At 36.8% G+C, this 18,271-nt stretch overlaps 1 protein-coding gene across 1 annotated transcript in view; it reads right to left on the bottom strand.

The window, feature by feature from the left end:
• Positions 1-18,271, bottom strand: part of GALNTL6 (polypeptide N-acetylgalactosaminyltransferase like 6) — a 1,267,846-nt gene that overhangs the window by 243,990 nt on the left and 1,005,585 nt on the right. Inside the window, exons 7-8 of the mRNA XM_037831017.1 lie at positions 10,983-11,168; positions 6,938-7,121 (exon numbers count right to left, since the gene is read on the bottom strand). Coding sequence (XP_037686945.1) covers positions 6,938-7,121; positions 10,983-11,168 — 370 coding nt within the window. The remainder of the gene's footprint in view (positions 1-6,937; positions 7,122-10,982; positions 11,169-18,271) is intronic.

Genomic DNA, 18,271 nt, shown 5'->3' with positions numbered 1-18,271 from the left:
AGATGTTAAGTTTGGAAGGAAAAAAAGTTTCATTTGTTTCCCCTCTGGGAGGGACAGGCATGGTGGCTATTTTCAAATATTTGTAACAGCTGTTATCAATTTAGAGGAATTAGATGTTCCTTGTATTTCAAGTAGAAAATTTCGAATCAGGGAAGCAGACTTTTGTTAACACAAGGGAAAAGGTTTCTGCCATCAGTCTAAAGGAATGGACTGCCTTCTGAGGTAGCAAATATTATTTTCTTGAAGATGAGAAAAGAAATAAAACAAAATGGAGTTACTATGGCTAAGAGATTTAAAACAGAGCTGGCAGGTCATTCAGGAAGCTACTTTTATGTACATGTCAGCCAGATATCACAAACTGCCAAGGTATGCAAAACTAAAAGACACAGTGTTTCTGGGGACATCTGGATGCTGTGAAGCAACTACAAGATAAAGAAATCAGTAAACTTCAAGGACATTGGAAAGCCACAAATATCCACCAATCATAATTCTTTACAAACAACTTATATAATATCCTTTTTCTTTAAAAACTCCTGCTTGGAAGCCCCAAGATGGGACACAGTTTGGGTTGCTACCTGAATCAGAATTCTGAGACCACAAATAAATGCTTTTGTTGCCTTGCAGTTCAGTCTGTAAATTATTGGTCAAGAAAGAGTTCAGTAGTTCAATATCCTATCCTGGTCATTGTCTAGCGGTTTTTGCACTGAGAGGGAAGTTGGATAAGAAATTTTTTTTTGGTCCTTTCAAACTTTTAGATGCTGAGATAAGGTTGAAGAAATAAGTTTGTGGTCAGAAAGCAAATGGACGTCTTTCTCTTTGTCATCATGACTAAAGGAGCATATTGTATTTTGTCACCCAGAAAAGGCTTAAATACCTAAGCGCCTTGCATTTGAGATAACCAGGAATAAAGAAATCTTCAAAAAGCCATGGATAAAAAGAATTTCTTAAAACAGTACATCCCAACAGAAGCCACTAAATAAAGAGAGCATTTCATTTTTCTTCATCAAAATGCAAGGATATTTATCAAATACTATCCAATCTAATCAGAGTTGTGACTGCCATACCATACAATAATTGGAACTATAAATATTGCATTTTATCTCTATTCTGAGAACAGTTTGTCTAAAAACTAGATTGCTTTGCAAATAGAAGTAAATCTATCAAAGTTTTCCATGAATTTTCCTTTCACAGTAGTCAGATTGTTAGTGGTCATGTTACCAGTTTAGAAAGCTCTTAATGCTAGTGGATTTTGAACTCTGGAATGTGTAACCCATCCTAAGAAACACAGTTTATACTACAATCCATTTCAATATGCCTTATAATTGAAACCAAATATTTGAGAAATAGCACTTATACTCACAAACTAGTGTTATACTATGTTGTTTTCAATTCAATTCATTAAAAATTTAAAAATGCTCATGCTCCACTAACTCCAAAGGACTTGTAGGTTGAAAAACACTGCACTAGCCAATAGTCACTGAAAACTCAAATAATGGCAGAATAAATGAGAGAATTCTGGTCTTGTAACTTAGAACATTTGCTTAATTTACTATATTTTTGCATATGTGTTGCATGAAAAGTCCTGGGGTTTGCAGTACATTTACACATTACTCTTTTATTCCTTTCTTCCAGTCTTTTCAGCCTTCACTCCCTCTTCCCTCACAGAAAACCACACAAACACACCCCTGGCAGCAGCAGTCTCTTGAAACATGAAAGACTCTGAGAGAGATATATAGATAGGGCACACTTATTCTCTGTGTCTTAAGGCTTTATATCAAGAGAAGCAAGATTTAGCTTAAAGCATGTCTGTTTACGAGCACCTTCAGGTGACTGCCAAGAAAATGATTTGCTGATACACTGCTCATAGCTGCTTGGGTAACTGTTCTTTTGTTATCAGGGAGGCAAATACAATTTTTAAGATCAAAGTGGACACCTCTTGGAAGCTACATTTATTACAAAAGACTAGAGTGTCCACATTCTTAGGAATCAAAGGGGCTTAAAACAGAAAGCATAGTATTCAATAGACAAATTCAGTTTTGACGGGACAGCAACCACCCAAGTAGGTGATAAGAACAAAAGGAAATTTAATTCTGAATGTTATGAACTCTGCAAGCTCTGGGGGTAAGCAAGGTCCCTGACAGACACAGCCAGGGTCTGCTTGACAAAAATTCCAACACTCAGTGTAGGGACAGAGAATATTTTCATGATTTTCACCATTTGAGATGTTTTTGATGGTATTTTGTTCTCACTGCTGCAGAAAGCTGGAGCCTCATATGGCTATTGCAAATAAAGTAAAAACTCATGATGACCCTGTCACTACTGCAGTATGTGGAAAGCTATCACTTAGGAATTCTAGCCACTGAAACATAACAACCAGAGGATGCCGGTTGACAAGCACGGCAGCATAAGATGCTCTAAGATTCATAAGAATCTTTGGAAAACTAGCGAAAACTGGCAGAGTCATCTTCCTCAAAACTCAAAAAAAGTAGTTAAAAGGTTGCAATAACTGGCTGAGAGCTGACTCCAGAAAACACAGCTTTAAAAGCAGTAGGAGAAGCTCTAGCTTCTAGTAGGATAGCACTAGCCAATGAGAACCAATTTGCAGATTGTGAAAGGTGTCTTGCATTGCTTTGTCTCTTTTTATTAGCTTCTGGCATTCAAGGAAATCTCCCATCATATCATTAGTTGGAACAGAAAGCTCAAGGACTAAATCTCAAAGTAAACATGTTAAAATATGAATATGTACTCTGTGCAACAACAGATTACAAGACAAACAAAGAAACAGGAAATGATGGCCCGTCCAAAGGAACAAGATAGAAATCTAGAAGCTATCAATGAAAAAGACCAGACACTGTACTTACTGGCACAAGATTTTTAAAAATTATCCTCAATATCCTCAAGGAGATAAATGAAAGCATGGAAAAAGACCTAAAGGATATCAGGAAAATGAAAAAGAATAATATGAAAATCTCAATAAAAAGGTAAAAAATTTGAATTCAAAAAGGAACCAAAAAGAAATAGTGGAGTTGAGGACCACAATAACTGAAATGAAGAATTCCCTAGAGGGCTTCAACAGCAGATTGGAAGTGGCAGAAGGAAGAATCAGTGAATTCGAAGAGAGTAAATTGAAATGATTCAGGCCGATGAGAAGAGAGAGAGAGAAAAAAAAAAACACAATGAAAGAAGTGAACAGAACCTAAGAGACCTGTGGGACACCATCAAGTGTGTCAATACATGCATTAACGGAGTCCCAGAAGGAGAAGAAAGAAAGTAGCAGAAGGAACAGTCAAAGAAATAATGGCAGAACCCCCCCCCCCAAATTTAACACAAGGCATGAATATGAATATCAAAAAGCCCATAAAACCCTAAGCAGAATAAATTCGAAGGAAACCATACCCATACACAGAGTGGTGAATGCTAAGGACAATGAGAGAGTTCTGAAAGCTGCAAGAGAAAAGCAACAGGTTATGCACAAGAAAGTCCCAGTAAGATTAAGTGCTTATTTCTCATCAGAAACCATGGAGACAAGAAGGCAGTGGGCTGAAATATTTAAAGTGGTGAAATAAGACAATTGCCAACAAAGAATTTTATATTTAGCAAGGCTATCTTTCAAAAGAGAGAGAGATTAAGACATTCCCAGATAAACAAAAGCTGAGGGAATTCATCACCACTAGACCTATCCTACAAGTAATGCTAAAGGGAGTTTTACTTATTGAAAGGAAACGACACTAGAAAGTGGAACAAAGCGGCATAAAGGCATAAAGAAATAAAGACCTCCAGTAAAGGTAACTGTATACTACTGTATATACCTCAGCAACTTCATGTGGCTTCTCAGGTGGCAACTTCAAGGAGTCAGATTTTTTTATTTGGCAGTTCAGGGATCCAAAAATGACTATTGTTTATACTATTGTATATACAGTACTATTGTGTACTATTGTACTGTATATACAATAGTATTTTCGGTATATGACTGCATGTTTGCCATGGATCAAAGGCCTATATATAAGAACCAAAACCATAAAACTTCCAGAAGAAAATAGAGGGAGGCATCTTCAGGACCTCATGTTAGGTGATGCTTTCTTAGACTTTACACCTAAGGCACAGGCAACAAAAGAAACAAAAATAGATAAATGGAACTTCATCAATACAAAAAACTTTTGTGCATCAAAGGACTTTACCACAAACACAAAAAGGCAATCTACCAAATGTAAAAAAAATATTTGAGAATGACATATCCTATAAGGGTTTACTATCAAGAATATGTAGAGAAATTCTACAACCCAACAACAAAAAGACAAACAACCCAGTTAAAAAAATGGGCAAAAGGCTTGGCTAGACATTTCTCCAAAGAAGATAAACAAATGGCCAATATACACATGAAGAGATGTTGACCATTGATAGCTACTAGGGAAATGCAAATCAAAACCATGATGAGATATCATTTCTCACCCACTAGAATGGTTACTATTTAAATAATGGAAAATAACAAGTGTTGGAGAGTATGGGAGAGATAGGAACACTCATTCATTGTTTGTGGGAATGTAAAATAGCACAGTCACTGTGGAAAATATTTTGGCAGTTCCTCAGAAAACTAAGTATAGAACTACCGTTTGACCTGGCAATCCCACTTCTAGGTATCTACTCAAAAAATTGATAGCAGGGACTCAGATATTTGAACACCGATATTCATAGTAGCATTATTCACAACTGCTAAAAGACGGAAGCAACCCAAGTGACTAACAACTGATGAATGGGTAAACAAAATGTGCTATGTACTTTCACTGGTATTACTTTCATTATTTTCAACCATAAATAGAAATGAAGTCCTAATACATGCAACAACATGAATAAACCTTGAAGACATCCTATTGAGTGAAATAATCAGGAAACAAAAGGAAAAGAATTGTATGATCTCACTTATCTGACATGAAATAATTAGAATAAGAAAATTCAGTGCTACAGAAACTAGAATACAGATGATCAGGGGCCAGAGTGGGGGTAGGGAATGGGGATTAATGCTTAAATTGGTGCAGAAATTCTGTTTGGAGTGATGGAAATGTTTTGGTAATGGAGGGTGATGGTTCAGTGTTAACTGAACAGTGTTTAATTAAACCTCTGAATTATATATTTGAATGTGGTTAAAAAAGGGGGATATTTTGGGTTGTGTATATGTTACTAGATTTAAAAAAAAAAGCAGGACTGTACAACACAAGTAGTGAACCCTAATATAAATTATGTACTGTAGTTAATGATATAATAGTATATTTCATTAATTATAACAAATGTAAAACACTGTGCAAAATGTTAATAATACAGAAAACTGAGTGTCTGAGGGGGGTATATGGGAACTTTGTACTTTCTGCATGATTTTTCCATAAACCCACAAGTTCTGTAAGAACAACAACAACACATGACAACCTCGGATTATAGCAACCAGACTGTGGCTACTCTAATTGCAATCAGCCATCTAATAACTGTTCCACTGACTTATGGGACCCTTTTGGGCTCTTTTATAACTGCTGATTCCCCCAACCCCCATAACCCGACGTACCTGCCTTTATATCCCACCTTAAATCATTTGTCAGTACTTTGAGATGGCTACCTTCAGCGAAGTCTGAAGATCATCTCTCAGCTGGGCCGGTTAGGTTACTTAGATAATTAAAAAAATTTTTAGTTGTTTTGAATATCCTTGAAATCTTGGTCAAACCATTTGGGAGAGTAAAAAAAGAGCCTTCATTATTTCTTCTAAAATACCTGCCAGTAATTTGAGAATCTGAAGATGCCTGACTCCAAAAGCTCTGGATACTTAAGGAATGTGCTTCATATTACTCCCTTTTTACCAGACTAGTGTCTTCCAAAATCCCTTTCCCTTCCCTGCATGTTCATCTTTCTACAGAAGTATAATTGGAAGAAAATTTTTCCTGATGTTTATCAAATGTTTATTATAATTTAAAGTGTTAGTGTCACAGCAATGTTTTCTGTACCTAGGATCTTCTCTATAGCAAATTTTAAGATCCAAATGATTGATGAAAACATGATATTGATTTTAAAGACTCAATTACAGATATTTTTCTTGTGCTAAGAAAAAAATTCATAGTAGTTTTAAAATTATAAAGGTTTTAATTTGATTAAAAAGGTGCAGACCAGGAAATGATATAGTATGCCTTAGACAATCTTTGGGCTAACTTTTGGGAAAAGTTCACCATTCACCATTAATGGTATAGATAGTTTGTTAACTAAGCCATGTTCTTGCTTTCCTTGCCATGCACAAATCTCATGTTCACACCAAAAGAAAAAAAAAAAGATAAAGAAAAAAAATTTAGCTTTGTAGAAGTCAATAGATATATGGTACTTGAATTAGAAGCAGGATTGTCAAGGATTATTCACTCGCCTGGATATATCATATGGATTGAATTCTCTGTGTTTAAATTACAGGAGCACCTACTCAGGAGCACCACCCTCCATCATAAATAGGAAGTCTCCAACAGGGTGTAGAATGTAGGCTTAAATACTGGCTCATATTTTGCATCAATCCCCGATAAAGAAAAAATAAAATTTGTTTAATCCTTTAGGGAAAAGTAAATAGAACATAGAGAAATGAAAATAAGAAGAGAATATCTAAAAGAACATCTGAAAGGTGAATATGCATTCCTTCTCCATGTATCTTCTGTTAATTACACATTTTTCTGATCCTCACATCTGTACACTTTCTCTCACTCTCTGCAACATTTGAGAAGGGGTGATCCATGCACCCAGAACAGCTTGCAGTTTTCTCCAACTTGTAGGGCTGACCTTTCTCCAATGTTTTGCATATTGTTACCACCTGCTTTACTCCATTTTATTAGCGATCATTGTTCTCTGGGGCTCCCAGCCTTGGGACAGCTGGAATGAGTTACCTGCCCTCTCTTCCTTGGCCCCTCCGTCAGCTGCTACTCACTCAAAAGGGTCGCTGGGATCTGCCCTCTGGAGCTCTGGAGGGATGGGGATTCTTTTGTAGTACATTTCCCAGTCGAAGGCTCCTCGCATGGCATCCCCAGCTTGTGCCTCATACCCAAAGTGATTGTGGTCAATGACATCGATCATGGGGCACACGATGGTTTTGTGGTTTAGTGCAATTTGGTCTGAAAAATGAAAGCACAAAATAGGAAATGACATGCTTGCTCAGGCCATCTATTATTTTCAGCAAAGAGAAGCCTATAGATTCCTACTAAAGGGCAATGCTTACAGCCTTGGTTTCCCATTGCCTTTAGAGCATTCTGCAGGAACGTCCTTTGAATGCTTGACTTAACGAGATGGGACACTGATTAGGTACAGAGCTTTTGTATCTTCCTTTAAGAAAGCTATGTCCCAGAGAGACTTGCTGAAGTCCATTTAGCTCTATCTTTGTCACATTTTTGCCTGACCTGTCCCCAATCTGTCATTTTATCATGTATCCCAAATGCACAGTGTATAAACAGGACATGTGTGCCTTGTAGCATGGCTAGAGCCTGCTGAGAAAATGTTGGCCTGCTTTCTGGAGGTTACAAAATGTAAATATTTAACTTCAGGATTTTTTAGTATCTAATCATATAACAGTCTTGATGGCTTTCCTCCCTAAAAGCTACCAAATCATATAGTGAATTCTTTGCTCCAGGGTTTGACAGAGCTTTTGCCAAATCATATTTTGCCACTGTTCTTTGAGATAGACTCTGTTTATCACAGCTATACATTTTACCTTCTTTCATCATATCCAAAAAGATATTTGGTGGCCTGCTATTACTAAATTCTTGAGCAACTACTAAGTGATTTATACACACACTATTTCTAATCCTTCTAACAACTCTATAAAGTGGCTATTATTATCATTCCCAATTTAAATATGAGGAAACTGAGCTCAGAGTAGTTATAACTTGCAAAGGTCACCATGCTTCTGAGAGTGAGAACCAGGATACAACTACTGCTTACCAGTCCAATTCTAAAACCTATGGTCTTCCTAGTATACCATGGTTTGACATAATAACAGAAAGGTGAGTTTTTTCAGTTCTATCTCCTTCTGTTTCCATGTAGATATTGTTATTGTGATGACATTAACAGCCAGCACAAGGAACAAACATTTGCATACTTTGGCTCACCTAGAATAGCTACATGTGAAGTTTCTTCCCCAAAACATCACATTTAGTCAATATTTATCATTACAAACCAATACTGTATGATAGGCAGAACTTTTAAGTAGGAACATCTGCTCTCTAGTTATTTGGAAGACCTTTGGATGTGACATATGGAATAAAATACATTTAAAATTTTTAAACAATGGGTAAGTAGATATCACTAAGATACAGTGTGAAGTTTGTTTATTTTACTATCAAAATTTTTCTGGAATAAATGTTATCTGTGTCAGGAATAATGATCTTACAGTAAGGAAACTGTCCTTTTGCTTCAGAAGTTCCTCCTAAGCATAGGGCAGGAAACATAGGCTTTTACTGGCTGTAATAATACGCTGCTTTATTTTGAAGCCACTGATGAAACGGGTGTGAAAACCACAGAATCTTGTGGAAGATCTGCCCTTTTAGATCTACTTGCCTTTTCACTCATTCATTCATTCATTCATTCATTTTTCAACAATTATTTATTGAGTGCAAACTATGTGCCAGTAACTTTTCTAGTTTCTGGGGATATAGCAGTGAACAACAAGAAGTCTCTGTTTTTAGGAATGGAGCAAAGGCAATCAACAGACATAATAATTAACTGTGTTATATAGTATGTTCAAAAGGTGATAAATGTGATGGAAAGAAAATAAAATAGGGAAAGGGGAATACAGAAATCTGGGGGTGAGGAGGGGGGTGCAATTTAGACAGGAGGGCCCCAGTAGGCCGCAGAGTCTGGAGGTCGTCTTTATCCTATATCAACTAATTAATAGGCAGAGAGAACTGACCTCTAGCACTGTTTCAAGTTAATCTTCTTGACCACGGGCTCTATGCGCACCCATGTTCACCTGGGAAAGCCTTATATTGGGTTTTAATCTTTATCTAAATGGTATTTCCCCATAGATGTCTTTGATGGAGGAGACCATCATTTCTGAGTCTGAAATATTTCTTCTGTCACGTCTGTAGGCATTTTCGTATTAAGGTTTCAGTGACTTTCTTCAATCAAATTCAGAATCGGGTTGATTTACAAGTTCTTTGACCAACAAGGAGTCCCAAGGTGACCCAAAGAGAATGAGTCTGTTAAATTAACTGTCAACTTTCTCTTCAAATTTCGTTTCAGCTCTCATCCAGCTCAGGGTGAAAGCAGCATGACTAATTTTTCATCTAAGGCTTGTGCCTACATTTCAATTTCCAGGGATCAAACAAACAGACTCTTAATGGGAAATTGAAATTCAGGTATAATCCCAAGGTGAAAAATGAACCAAGAAACTGTGTGGCCCCGCCTGTTTTTTCATTTCGGATGATGTGTCAAGACACTGATAGAGGAAAATAAAAAAAGATAGTGATCCTGGGCTTGAATCATTTCTTATCCTTCAGGCCTGTAGGAAATGAAATGCTTTAATGAGAAAAAGTAGGTTTCTTTTATCTTCTTTCTGATTTTATTCCTAGTTTTTTTTTTTTTTTTTTTTTTTTCCTTTAGATTCATAGTGAACAATCAGAGACTTGAAAATTGGCATTTAGGGATTGGTTTGGTTAATAAATAAATTAGACCTTTTGCTGACTTCCTTAAGTATTCAACATCTTATAGGTCAAAGTCAGTTTGAGGGAATCTCGCTGTTACTGATGAAACTCTAAATTGCTATGTCCTTGGCAAGGTACTTTTAATTAAAAGCTTAGAGGAGTATCTGGCTGCATGAGCACTGAAACATTCTCCTTGATTAGGACGGCTGGGCAGTCGGCTGTGTTCGAGTGTGAGTATCCAGTGATGTGGTAGGGATGTTAGCTGCTGATTGTTTCTTGTTTAAATCCCATGTAGTTTCAATTGATTTCCACCACCACCCCCTCCCATCTTTTACTAATGGAGCTTTGCTAGTTCTAGCTGAAATCCTTCACAGTCATCAATAGCAAATCATTCTTTCTGAGGCAGCTATTGTGAAGGCAGTTGTAACTGGCTTTAACTCCAAGGCCAGGGATATATTTACAATAAAACTTGATTTAGCGAAGTCTGCAAGAATAGAAAGGAGTACAATCTGTGTGCATCAAGAACTTTTAGAAATATTTCTTCAGGCTTACAGTATAATTCTTACCCACTACTGGACTTTGTATCTGACTTTATTGTAAAATAAAAACCAAAAATAGTGAAGCTCAAACTGAGCCACACATACGTTTTCTAGCTGGAATTACTTTCAGTTCTTTCATGTTTCTAACAATTCAAGTGTAATGCAAAAGTGTATTTTTCTTTTCCTCCTCTTAGCCACATTCTGAACATTTAAGATGTATCATCTGGATTACAGTTCAGCGTGTTTGAGGGGGTTTTATGTAAATATGGCAGATTATGTATTTAGGGATATAGGCTAGTGCCAGAAGTGGAAAGAAGAATAACAAAAAAATAACTTATAAATCCTAGACTATATCAAGGAACTTATATTTTAATTGTTTTCTGCATACTCAAAAAATTTCTTTCCTCATTCCTTAGCAATCCTATAATAACTGTTAAATTGTATGTGTTAATCTTACAGTAGCTATAGGTAATATTTTGGGACACTTTTTTTCTTTTAGTGTTTAGTGAAAATAAATGCGCCAAAGAAGGACTTCTTCAAGATAAACGAAACTTTTCCAAACCTTAAATTAGACTGCAGTTATCTAAAATGCTACTTTCATTGTAGTTTTCTAGTTACCGAATTCTCCTCAGCAGTGGTTAAGATAGAATTCAAGGCTCCCACTGTAAACATTGTAGAAGGGGTAGCTAGCCTTTGCTAACTGCAGATCAAATATCCAGCAGCCCCAGACTCCCCGTAAGTGGAGGCGACTCCCCAGGCGCCCTGATTCCCGGAAGCCGCCCCGATGCCGTGTACTCACTGAGCAGCGGGGGCAGCCAGTTCACGTTAACCTCGCAGTGGGAGTCCAGGAAAGTCAGGACTTCTCCTCTCGCCACAGACGCCCCCAGGAGTCGGGTCCGGATGAGCCCTTCCCTTTTCTTGGTGCGAATGATCCTCACTTTGGAAAAGCGGGCCATGTATTCTTCTAACTTATCCTTCAGGTGTTCTAGGGAGGAAGTAGAGAATGGAGGGAAGGAATGCAAAACGTTAGTCACAGCAGAATTTTTCATGGGTGTTTATGCATAGAGGGTACGCGAACGATGAATTCCCAGATTAACATTTTTTAAGTCCATTTTTCTTCTCTCCTCATTGAGGGGAGATATTTATAGGATTGTATGCCTTGAGTTTTTTATACTTTATTCTTTCCAAAATGTTTCATAAACTGAAAATGTTGCTCTTTGTTGGAACGCAGTACAAGTGAGTGGCAAAGCAGAGCTCTGTGGTGCAGCTACTGCTCGCCAGCTGCTGCTCTGTTTAATCCTGGCCAGCACTGGCCAAGATGGGCATCGGCCTTCTGATTCCTGCTCTGCAAAGTCTGGTGGACATCCCAGAATATGTTTATACAGAGAGGGCTCTTTGCATTAAAAAATAAAAATACTCTGTGTGTTCAAAACAATAAAAAATAAACAAAAATAAAAAAATGAAAAAATAAAAAAGAGACATGAAAAACAACGAGAAAGAAAAGCATCTGTCATTCAACAGGAACCCAACAGATTTTTTTTTACCCAATAAGGTAATAACAAGCTGGTAAGCAAGTTCAGCATCTGGCTTCTGATTTGAAGTGGAAAGGTGAGTGACATGCTGTTAAAATTAAATATGGAAAGGGAAGGCAGATGGGATACTATACCACAATTTTGAATTTAGCTAGCTAGATTAGTAAACAAAAATTTGGAAATGTTCCCTAGCCTAATTAAAAACAGTGGGAACAAACTCAAATCAGATAATTTGTGTATAGAGAAAAATGTTTCCCACTGACTGTGATAAAGTGTATCAATTGCTCTTTGATCTATGAGATATTTGGTATATTATTTATGACAAGTAAACCAGTCATTGGTTTTCTGTGGGATGTGGACTTAGGCATTTTACATCTCTTGCTTCCACTTGCCCATATTTAAGACATTATGAGGGGTTCACTGGAGTGTCTAACAAGTGTAGTCTAATATTCATGGAGACGGATTCTTGCTGTGCAGTATGCTTTGCATCTTTTCACTTCTCAAACTTTCTCTGCATGTCTAAAATCAAAGGCAATAACTGATTGAGTCTTCTCTCATGATCTGCAGCAATAGGGATTCGTGTAAGATTTATGATCTCTTCCCTGCTATCCAATTTAATGGATGTCAGAATTACTCTGAACTGGCGTTCCTCTGTACATAAGGATTTTTTTCTTATTCTTATTTCTTCTTCTTACTATTAGTGTACTTTTTAAAAAACCTTAATTCATTTTTTCTCAGCTGCTTTATAATCACATTTTATAAATGGTTTGATTAAAAACAAAATATTTCGCTTTCTAATTTTCTTTATAAAAGAACACAGGTGGGATCTTTCACAAGAGTCTTTTAGCTCTAAATATGTTCTCCTCTATTTTGTTCTTCCTGTAACTAACAGAGGTACAGAGATCAGAATACAGAAATCAGAGATTTCTGGCTTTGAAGTCAGAATACGCAGGGTGGGAAGTCTGTAAGAGTGATGTGTGTGGGTAGGTCATGCACACTTTCCAAGCCTGAATTTCCTCAACTTTAAGGTTTAGGGGATTTGTGAGATTCTTTTCCTCTTGGAGTCTGGTGGAGGGCCAAACTCTGAGTTAGGCTTTGATTAGAGACCTGCCAGTGTTCATCTATTCAACATTTATTGAGCCTGTTCTTGCCCATTCTATGTACCATATAATGTTCTGGGTAAATGCAGGGTGGTTGGGGGACAGGAGGACAAGCAATAAACAACAAGAATAAAATTATATATTATTTTGGAAGTGATAAATTCAAAAGTAAAAAGTGGAACAGAATAAGGGATATCTGGGGGAAGAATGCTCCAGGAGCATGAATGGCCAGAAAAAAGTCCTAAAGGAGAAGGATGCCGGGCGAGTTAAGGAAGAACCAGGAGGCTGTTGGTGTTGAGGAGGAGTGAGCAAAGGGGAGCAGAGCAGGCGGTAAGACTCTGCTCAGAATACATGTTTTAAAGCAAAGAGATAGACACAGTGGAACCAGCCTCTCATTTGAGATGCTGAAGTACTGTTCTTTATGCATATTTGCTAATTTATTGCTTTCCTGCATTTTTTAAAGATTTGCAATTAGACATAAGATGAATTTTCAAAATCTCACTAAGAAATAGGAACTTTTTAAATTTTTCATCATGGAGACTTAGCATTCAAAGGCATTTCCTCAGATAGAAATGCTGTTTTTCTTCAAAGGTGCAAGTAACTTACTGGGGTTTCTGACTGTTGACTTAATAGGTACTTATTAAGGGTCCCTGTGTGCAAAGTACAAAGAATGATTCCAAAGGACTATACAGCATCTCATCACCTGTGAATAAAACTGAGCTTTACTATCTTATTTGGGCAATAAAGTAGAAACCCTTGAAACAGTTGAGCAATTTAAGGCAAAGTCTGCCTAAATCGTATGTGATGGATATGAGGACTCTGTGTATGCCAGAATCCTGTTAGGACTTCCCACGGTGATAAACATTTAGGGAAACTTTATAATCTTGACACTATCATTTATTCAGGCATTGAAATCTGTATCACCAATTTACAAACAAGTGTCATTCTATAAATATATTTGTAAATCAGTTGTTTGGACTACAGAACATTGTCTCATAGAAACAGTGTTGCAATAGTCATTGGGGAATGAAAATAGATCACAAATATTTTAAGCTCACCAACATATTGTTTTATTTTTCTTTATGTCACATGGTTCCTTTATTAAATGTCCCACTCTGAGTACTGTCCAGGCAGTACCAGAGGCACTTACTTCTTTCCTCCCAGACCTCCAGGACTAAAGGGGCAATTCTTTATTGTTGCTTAAGTGCTCTAGAAGACAGTCATCCCCAGGGGTTCTAAAGTGAGAATCAAGGGCTGTGGCATCATCTGCTGGTGGCTGTCCTAACTCCGGACTTAGACTTTTACACTCTTTAGTTTATAGGAAATTCTCTGAAACTCAGTGGGGACTATATCTATATGTTTCCTGACCTTCTATCCACATTCTCTGGTTCTGTGTATTTTTCTCATAAGAAAGCCCATTTTAATGTACTGAGAAGATTTTAAGGTGTGAATTCACTAAGCACAAAGGGTTTGGCCCCCGATAGAGTCCTGCTTGATGTTCAGCTCTATTCCTCTAGCCTAAACTTTGCAGTGATAATTAGGTTGCTTTGCCTTGGAATAATAGTCTGGTTGACTGCCCTTGACAGAGAAGGACTCTCTAAGTGATTCAGTTGTAACATCTAATTGCCCATAACTCAGAATGAAGGCAGGTATCATCAGTCTAATTAGCAAATTAGACTCTCACACAGAGGAGTTACTGGTGATGGTGGAGACGTCTTCAAATTTAAAACATCTTGAATTTCATTTCTATGATCAAATTTTTAAACATGATTTTTAGTTTCATTTTGAAAATATTAAAATGATATAAAAATGATTTTATGTTTTTTAAACCTAAGCAGGGCATCTTTTAAAAACACTTTTTGAAGTCATTTAATTTTTAAAATTTCAGGAGAATTTATGGTATTTTATAAACTAGGCAGATTTCTCTAGGCATTAAATTATTGGGGGTGCACTGGGGTGCTGATGGTGGTTCCAGGCCATGAGTGGATCCATTACTGTTAAAATCCACTGAGTGTTATCCTGGTGATCTGCAAGAGTGAACACAGCTTCAAAAATTCCTGTTCTTGCCATTTTATTTCATCACTATGAGGCAATAATGAAATGAAAAGTCACACACCAATGAGATTTTGGTGTTACTCCACTCTAAATACTAAATGCAGCAATTTTCTGGAAGTGCATTTTCCTCTTTTCCAGCGATTTCATTTAGGTCCCATATGCTGTACCATTCATCAGTGAATTTTGTGCTTAAGGTAGCAACTGCACTAAAAAAATTTACCTACGATGATTAGCATGGTCAAAAGAGTCTAGGATATGAGCTCTGGTCCTGCGGCTGCTGACTGGCCTTGAACATGTCCCTATGTCAGAATGTCAGTTCACACCATTCCACCTCATTTTCCTCGCCTGTTAGGTAAAGCGATGTGACTGGTTGATCTTAAATATTCCTTCTAGTTCTATGATTCTATGTGTACCCTCATGATGTTTTACTTACAGAGCACTATCAATATGTAGATTTTCCTAAAGGGTATCCTCATGGTTGGTATTTTAGTATTTTGTTTCGGTTGTGTCTCATTTTTGAAAGTGTAAGTGGACTCAAAATAAAGCTAACATGTATCAGATATTTAGTCAAAAAGCAAACTCCAGGGTATTTCTTTAACCAATACGTCTCCTGTCTACTCTTCTGTAGTTCACTGTCTATAAGGTGTCACTGATGTCAAAATAATGACTTTGAAGCACTGTAAGTTCATCAGAGATTGAAGTCTGCTCTATAAGTTATGCTGATTATGTCTGAAAAAAAATATAGTAACAGAGTTTGGAAAACTTTTTATTTTAATTTTGAGGAATTATTTCCAAGTGGGTCAGCCCAGTATTATAGAGCACAGCCAGTGCATTAGCTGAGCAGAGAACTTTCCAAGGGCCAGGCCACCGTCTGCAAGGGTATTGAGGCCCAGCAACTTGCTGCCCAGTTCTTCCCATGTCGTTTGAATTCTCTAATATATATCTCAAGGAGAGTGGAGGACGGGCCAGAAGACACTGTTAATCTGGATATATGGATTTCTATATTTAAGAAGACACCTATAGAGATGAAATTTCTTTGGTGTTTCTACTTTGGTGCTGGCAGAATGACCTTAAGAATATATGGAATATATGCTACTTATTTTAAGTAATGCCCAATTATAAGTTCTGAAATGTAAAAAATTATAAATATTTATAAACATACATATTTCAGATTTTCTGGTTAATCCTTGCACAACAAGAATATTAACTATTAACTGCAACTAGGTGCATTCTGGGTAATCTGAGGTTTTATCACAGTGACAAAAGTACATTTCAATTAGAAAATATGAGATATTCTTTCATTTCCTAATTTCCTTGGCATATATCATGTGAATATTTTGACCTGAAGTAGGGAATGTTGAAGATAATTATCTACTTAGCAGGCCTGTAGAAACCTTTTACTATAATCCTTACACTGAAAAATAACGTGAATTTTTTTCTTGTTGAACTCCAGAAAATTGTTAATCTCTTTGTTTTGCTTGACCACATTAAATCCGTCCATTTTCATAACATTCAAGTGTAGACCTTTCACATTTATCTCTAAAGCACAAAAAGCAACCAAGAAAGTAATAGAAATGCTGAAACCATATTCAATTGCTTCTATTATGATTTCAAATGGGTTCTATCTCTGAATGTCCTATTTTCCATTCCTTTAATATGCAAGCCATTTTAAGTCATTTGAGAAATAGCTGGGGAAACCAAACTTAAATAAATAAATAAAATGTATTCCAGCTAATACAAGAATAAAAAAGATAGAATGTCGCTGTTTTGCAACCCCTAATGAATGAAGGAATCTAGCCCTTAAAGACTGCTAACATCACAAAAGGAGCAAAGACGAGCTATTCTGTGCCTCTTGATGGAAAAACACATCACCTTCCATGAAGTATTCTTGAAAAAGGCATTGGATCTGAATTTGATCATGCCTTTAGCTATAACTACCAATTTATAGGAAATAAAAGGATGGAAGAATATGTTCCATGACACAACAGAGATAAAATCAGCAAAATCCAAACTATGGGAAACTCCACAGGACAAGAGCTTGATTTCTCAACAAATAAATTATAAAAAAGCAAGCAAGCAAGCAAGAGAGAAAGCAAGCAAGATAGAAAGAAAGAAAAAAAGAAAGAAATGGGAGGAGACTCCTAAAGATTAAAAGACAGAAATATACCATCCATTCACAATGTGAGGTTGTTATATGGATCTTGATTCAAACAAGCTATTGAGAAAGAAAAAAAAAACAACACCTGATGTTGGGCATAACAGTTGCAATAGAACATCAAGATCACTCTGAGACCATGATGAAGTGGGAGCAAAACAAGACCCTTGTGAAACCCACAGAACAACAACAATCCCCCTCTGATAGCCAAAATGAGTAACTGCTACTTTTCACCAATTATGCGTTTATCCCTGCTCTAGTCTGCCCTCTATATAGATAAGAGTTGTTGAGATGCCCAGTCATAGAATTGCTCCACTTTCTCACAGCACCCATCTCCCAGAAAGCATCCATTTTATTAGACCCGACCCCAAATTGCTCACCAAAGTCCAAATCCTATAATAGTTTATTTCTAACACTCTCTTTACTGAGACACCCAAAGGGTTCTCCATGGTGTGTGTTTTCCCTCACAGCGATGAGTAATAAACCCAACTTGATTAATTGCAGGTGTGTTCCTGTGATTTGGCTGAAGGACATTGACATAGTAAAAAAAAAAAGCAACAACAACAAAGACATTGTGGCTTTCATAAGATAATTGGAAATTTGAACACTGACTAGATACTTGAAGATATTACAGAATTTTTGTTAAATGTTTTAAGATGTGATAATGATGCTGTGATTATGGTTTTTAAGTCGTCTTTATCCATATGATAAATATAAAATATAAACATATGCACATATAAAAACATGCTTTACAGAGCTGTAACAAAGTTTTCCTTTTCAGAGCTTTTAAAAAATACTATTTTTTTTTTCTATTTCCATAACACAGTGTTTTAGTTTGCTAAAGCTATGAAATACAGTAGATCAGAAATGGGTGGCTTTTACCATAGGAATTTATTAACTTACAAGTTTCAGTTCTGAGACTGTGAAAATGTCCAAAGCAAGGCATCGACTGGACGATACTTTCTTCCTGAAGACCAGCTACTGGTGATCCTCAACTCCTCTGTCACATGGCCAGGCACATGGTGACATCTGCTGGTCTCTCCCTTCTCTCCCAGATTCGTTTGTTTCAGCTTCTGGCTGCTTCTTTCTCAGCTTCTCTGTGTCCTTTCTCTGTCTTCTGTCTCTCTCAGCTTCTGGCTTTCCTTTTTGGGTTTCTCTGGCTTTTCATTCTCAGCTTCTCTGGGGCTTTTTTCTGTCTTCTCTCTGTATTTTATCCTCTTATAAAGGACCCCAGTTAGAAGATTCA

The sequence above is a fragment of the Choloepus didactylus genome, chromosome 3, assembly GCF_015220235.1.
Source record: "Choloepus didactylus isolate mChoDid1 chromosome 3, mChoDid1.pri, whole genome shotgun sequence".
NCBI lineage: Eukaryota > Metazoa > Chordata > Mammalia > Pilosa > Megalonychidae > Choloepus > Choloepus didactylus.
Note: the sequence above shows the minus strand (reverse complement) of the source record. Positions and strands in the feature narration are given on the sequence as shown.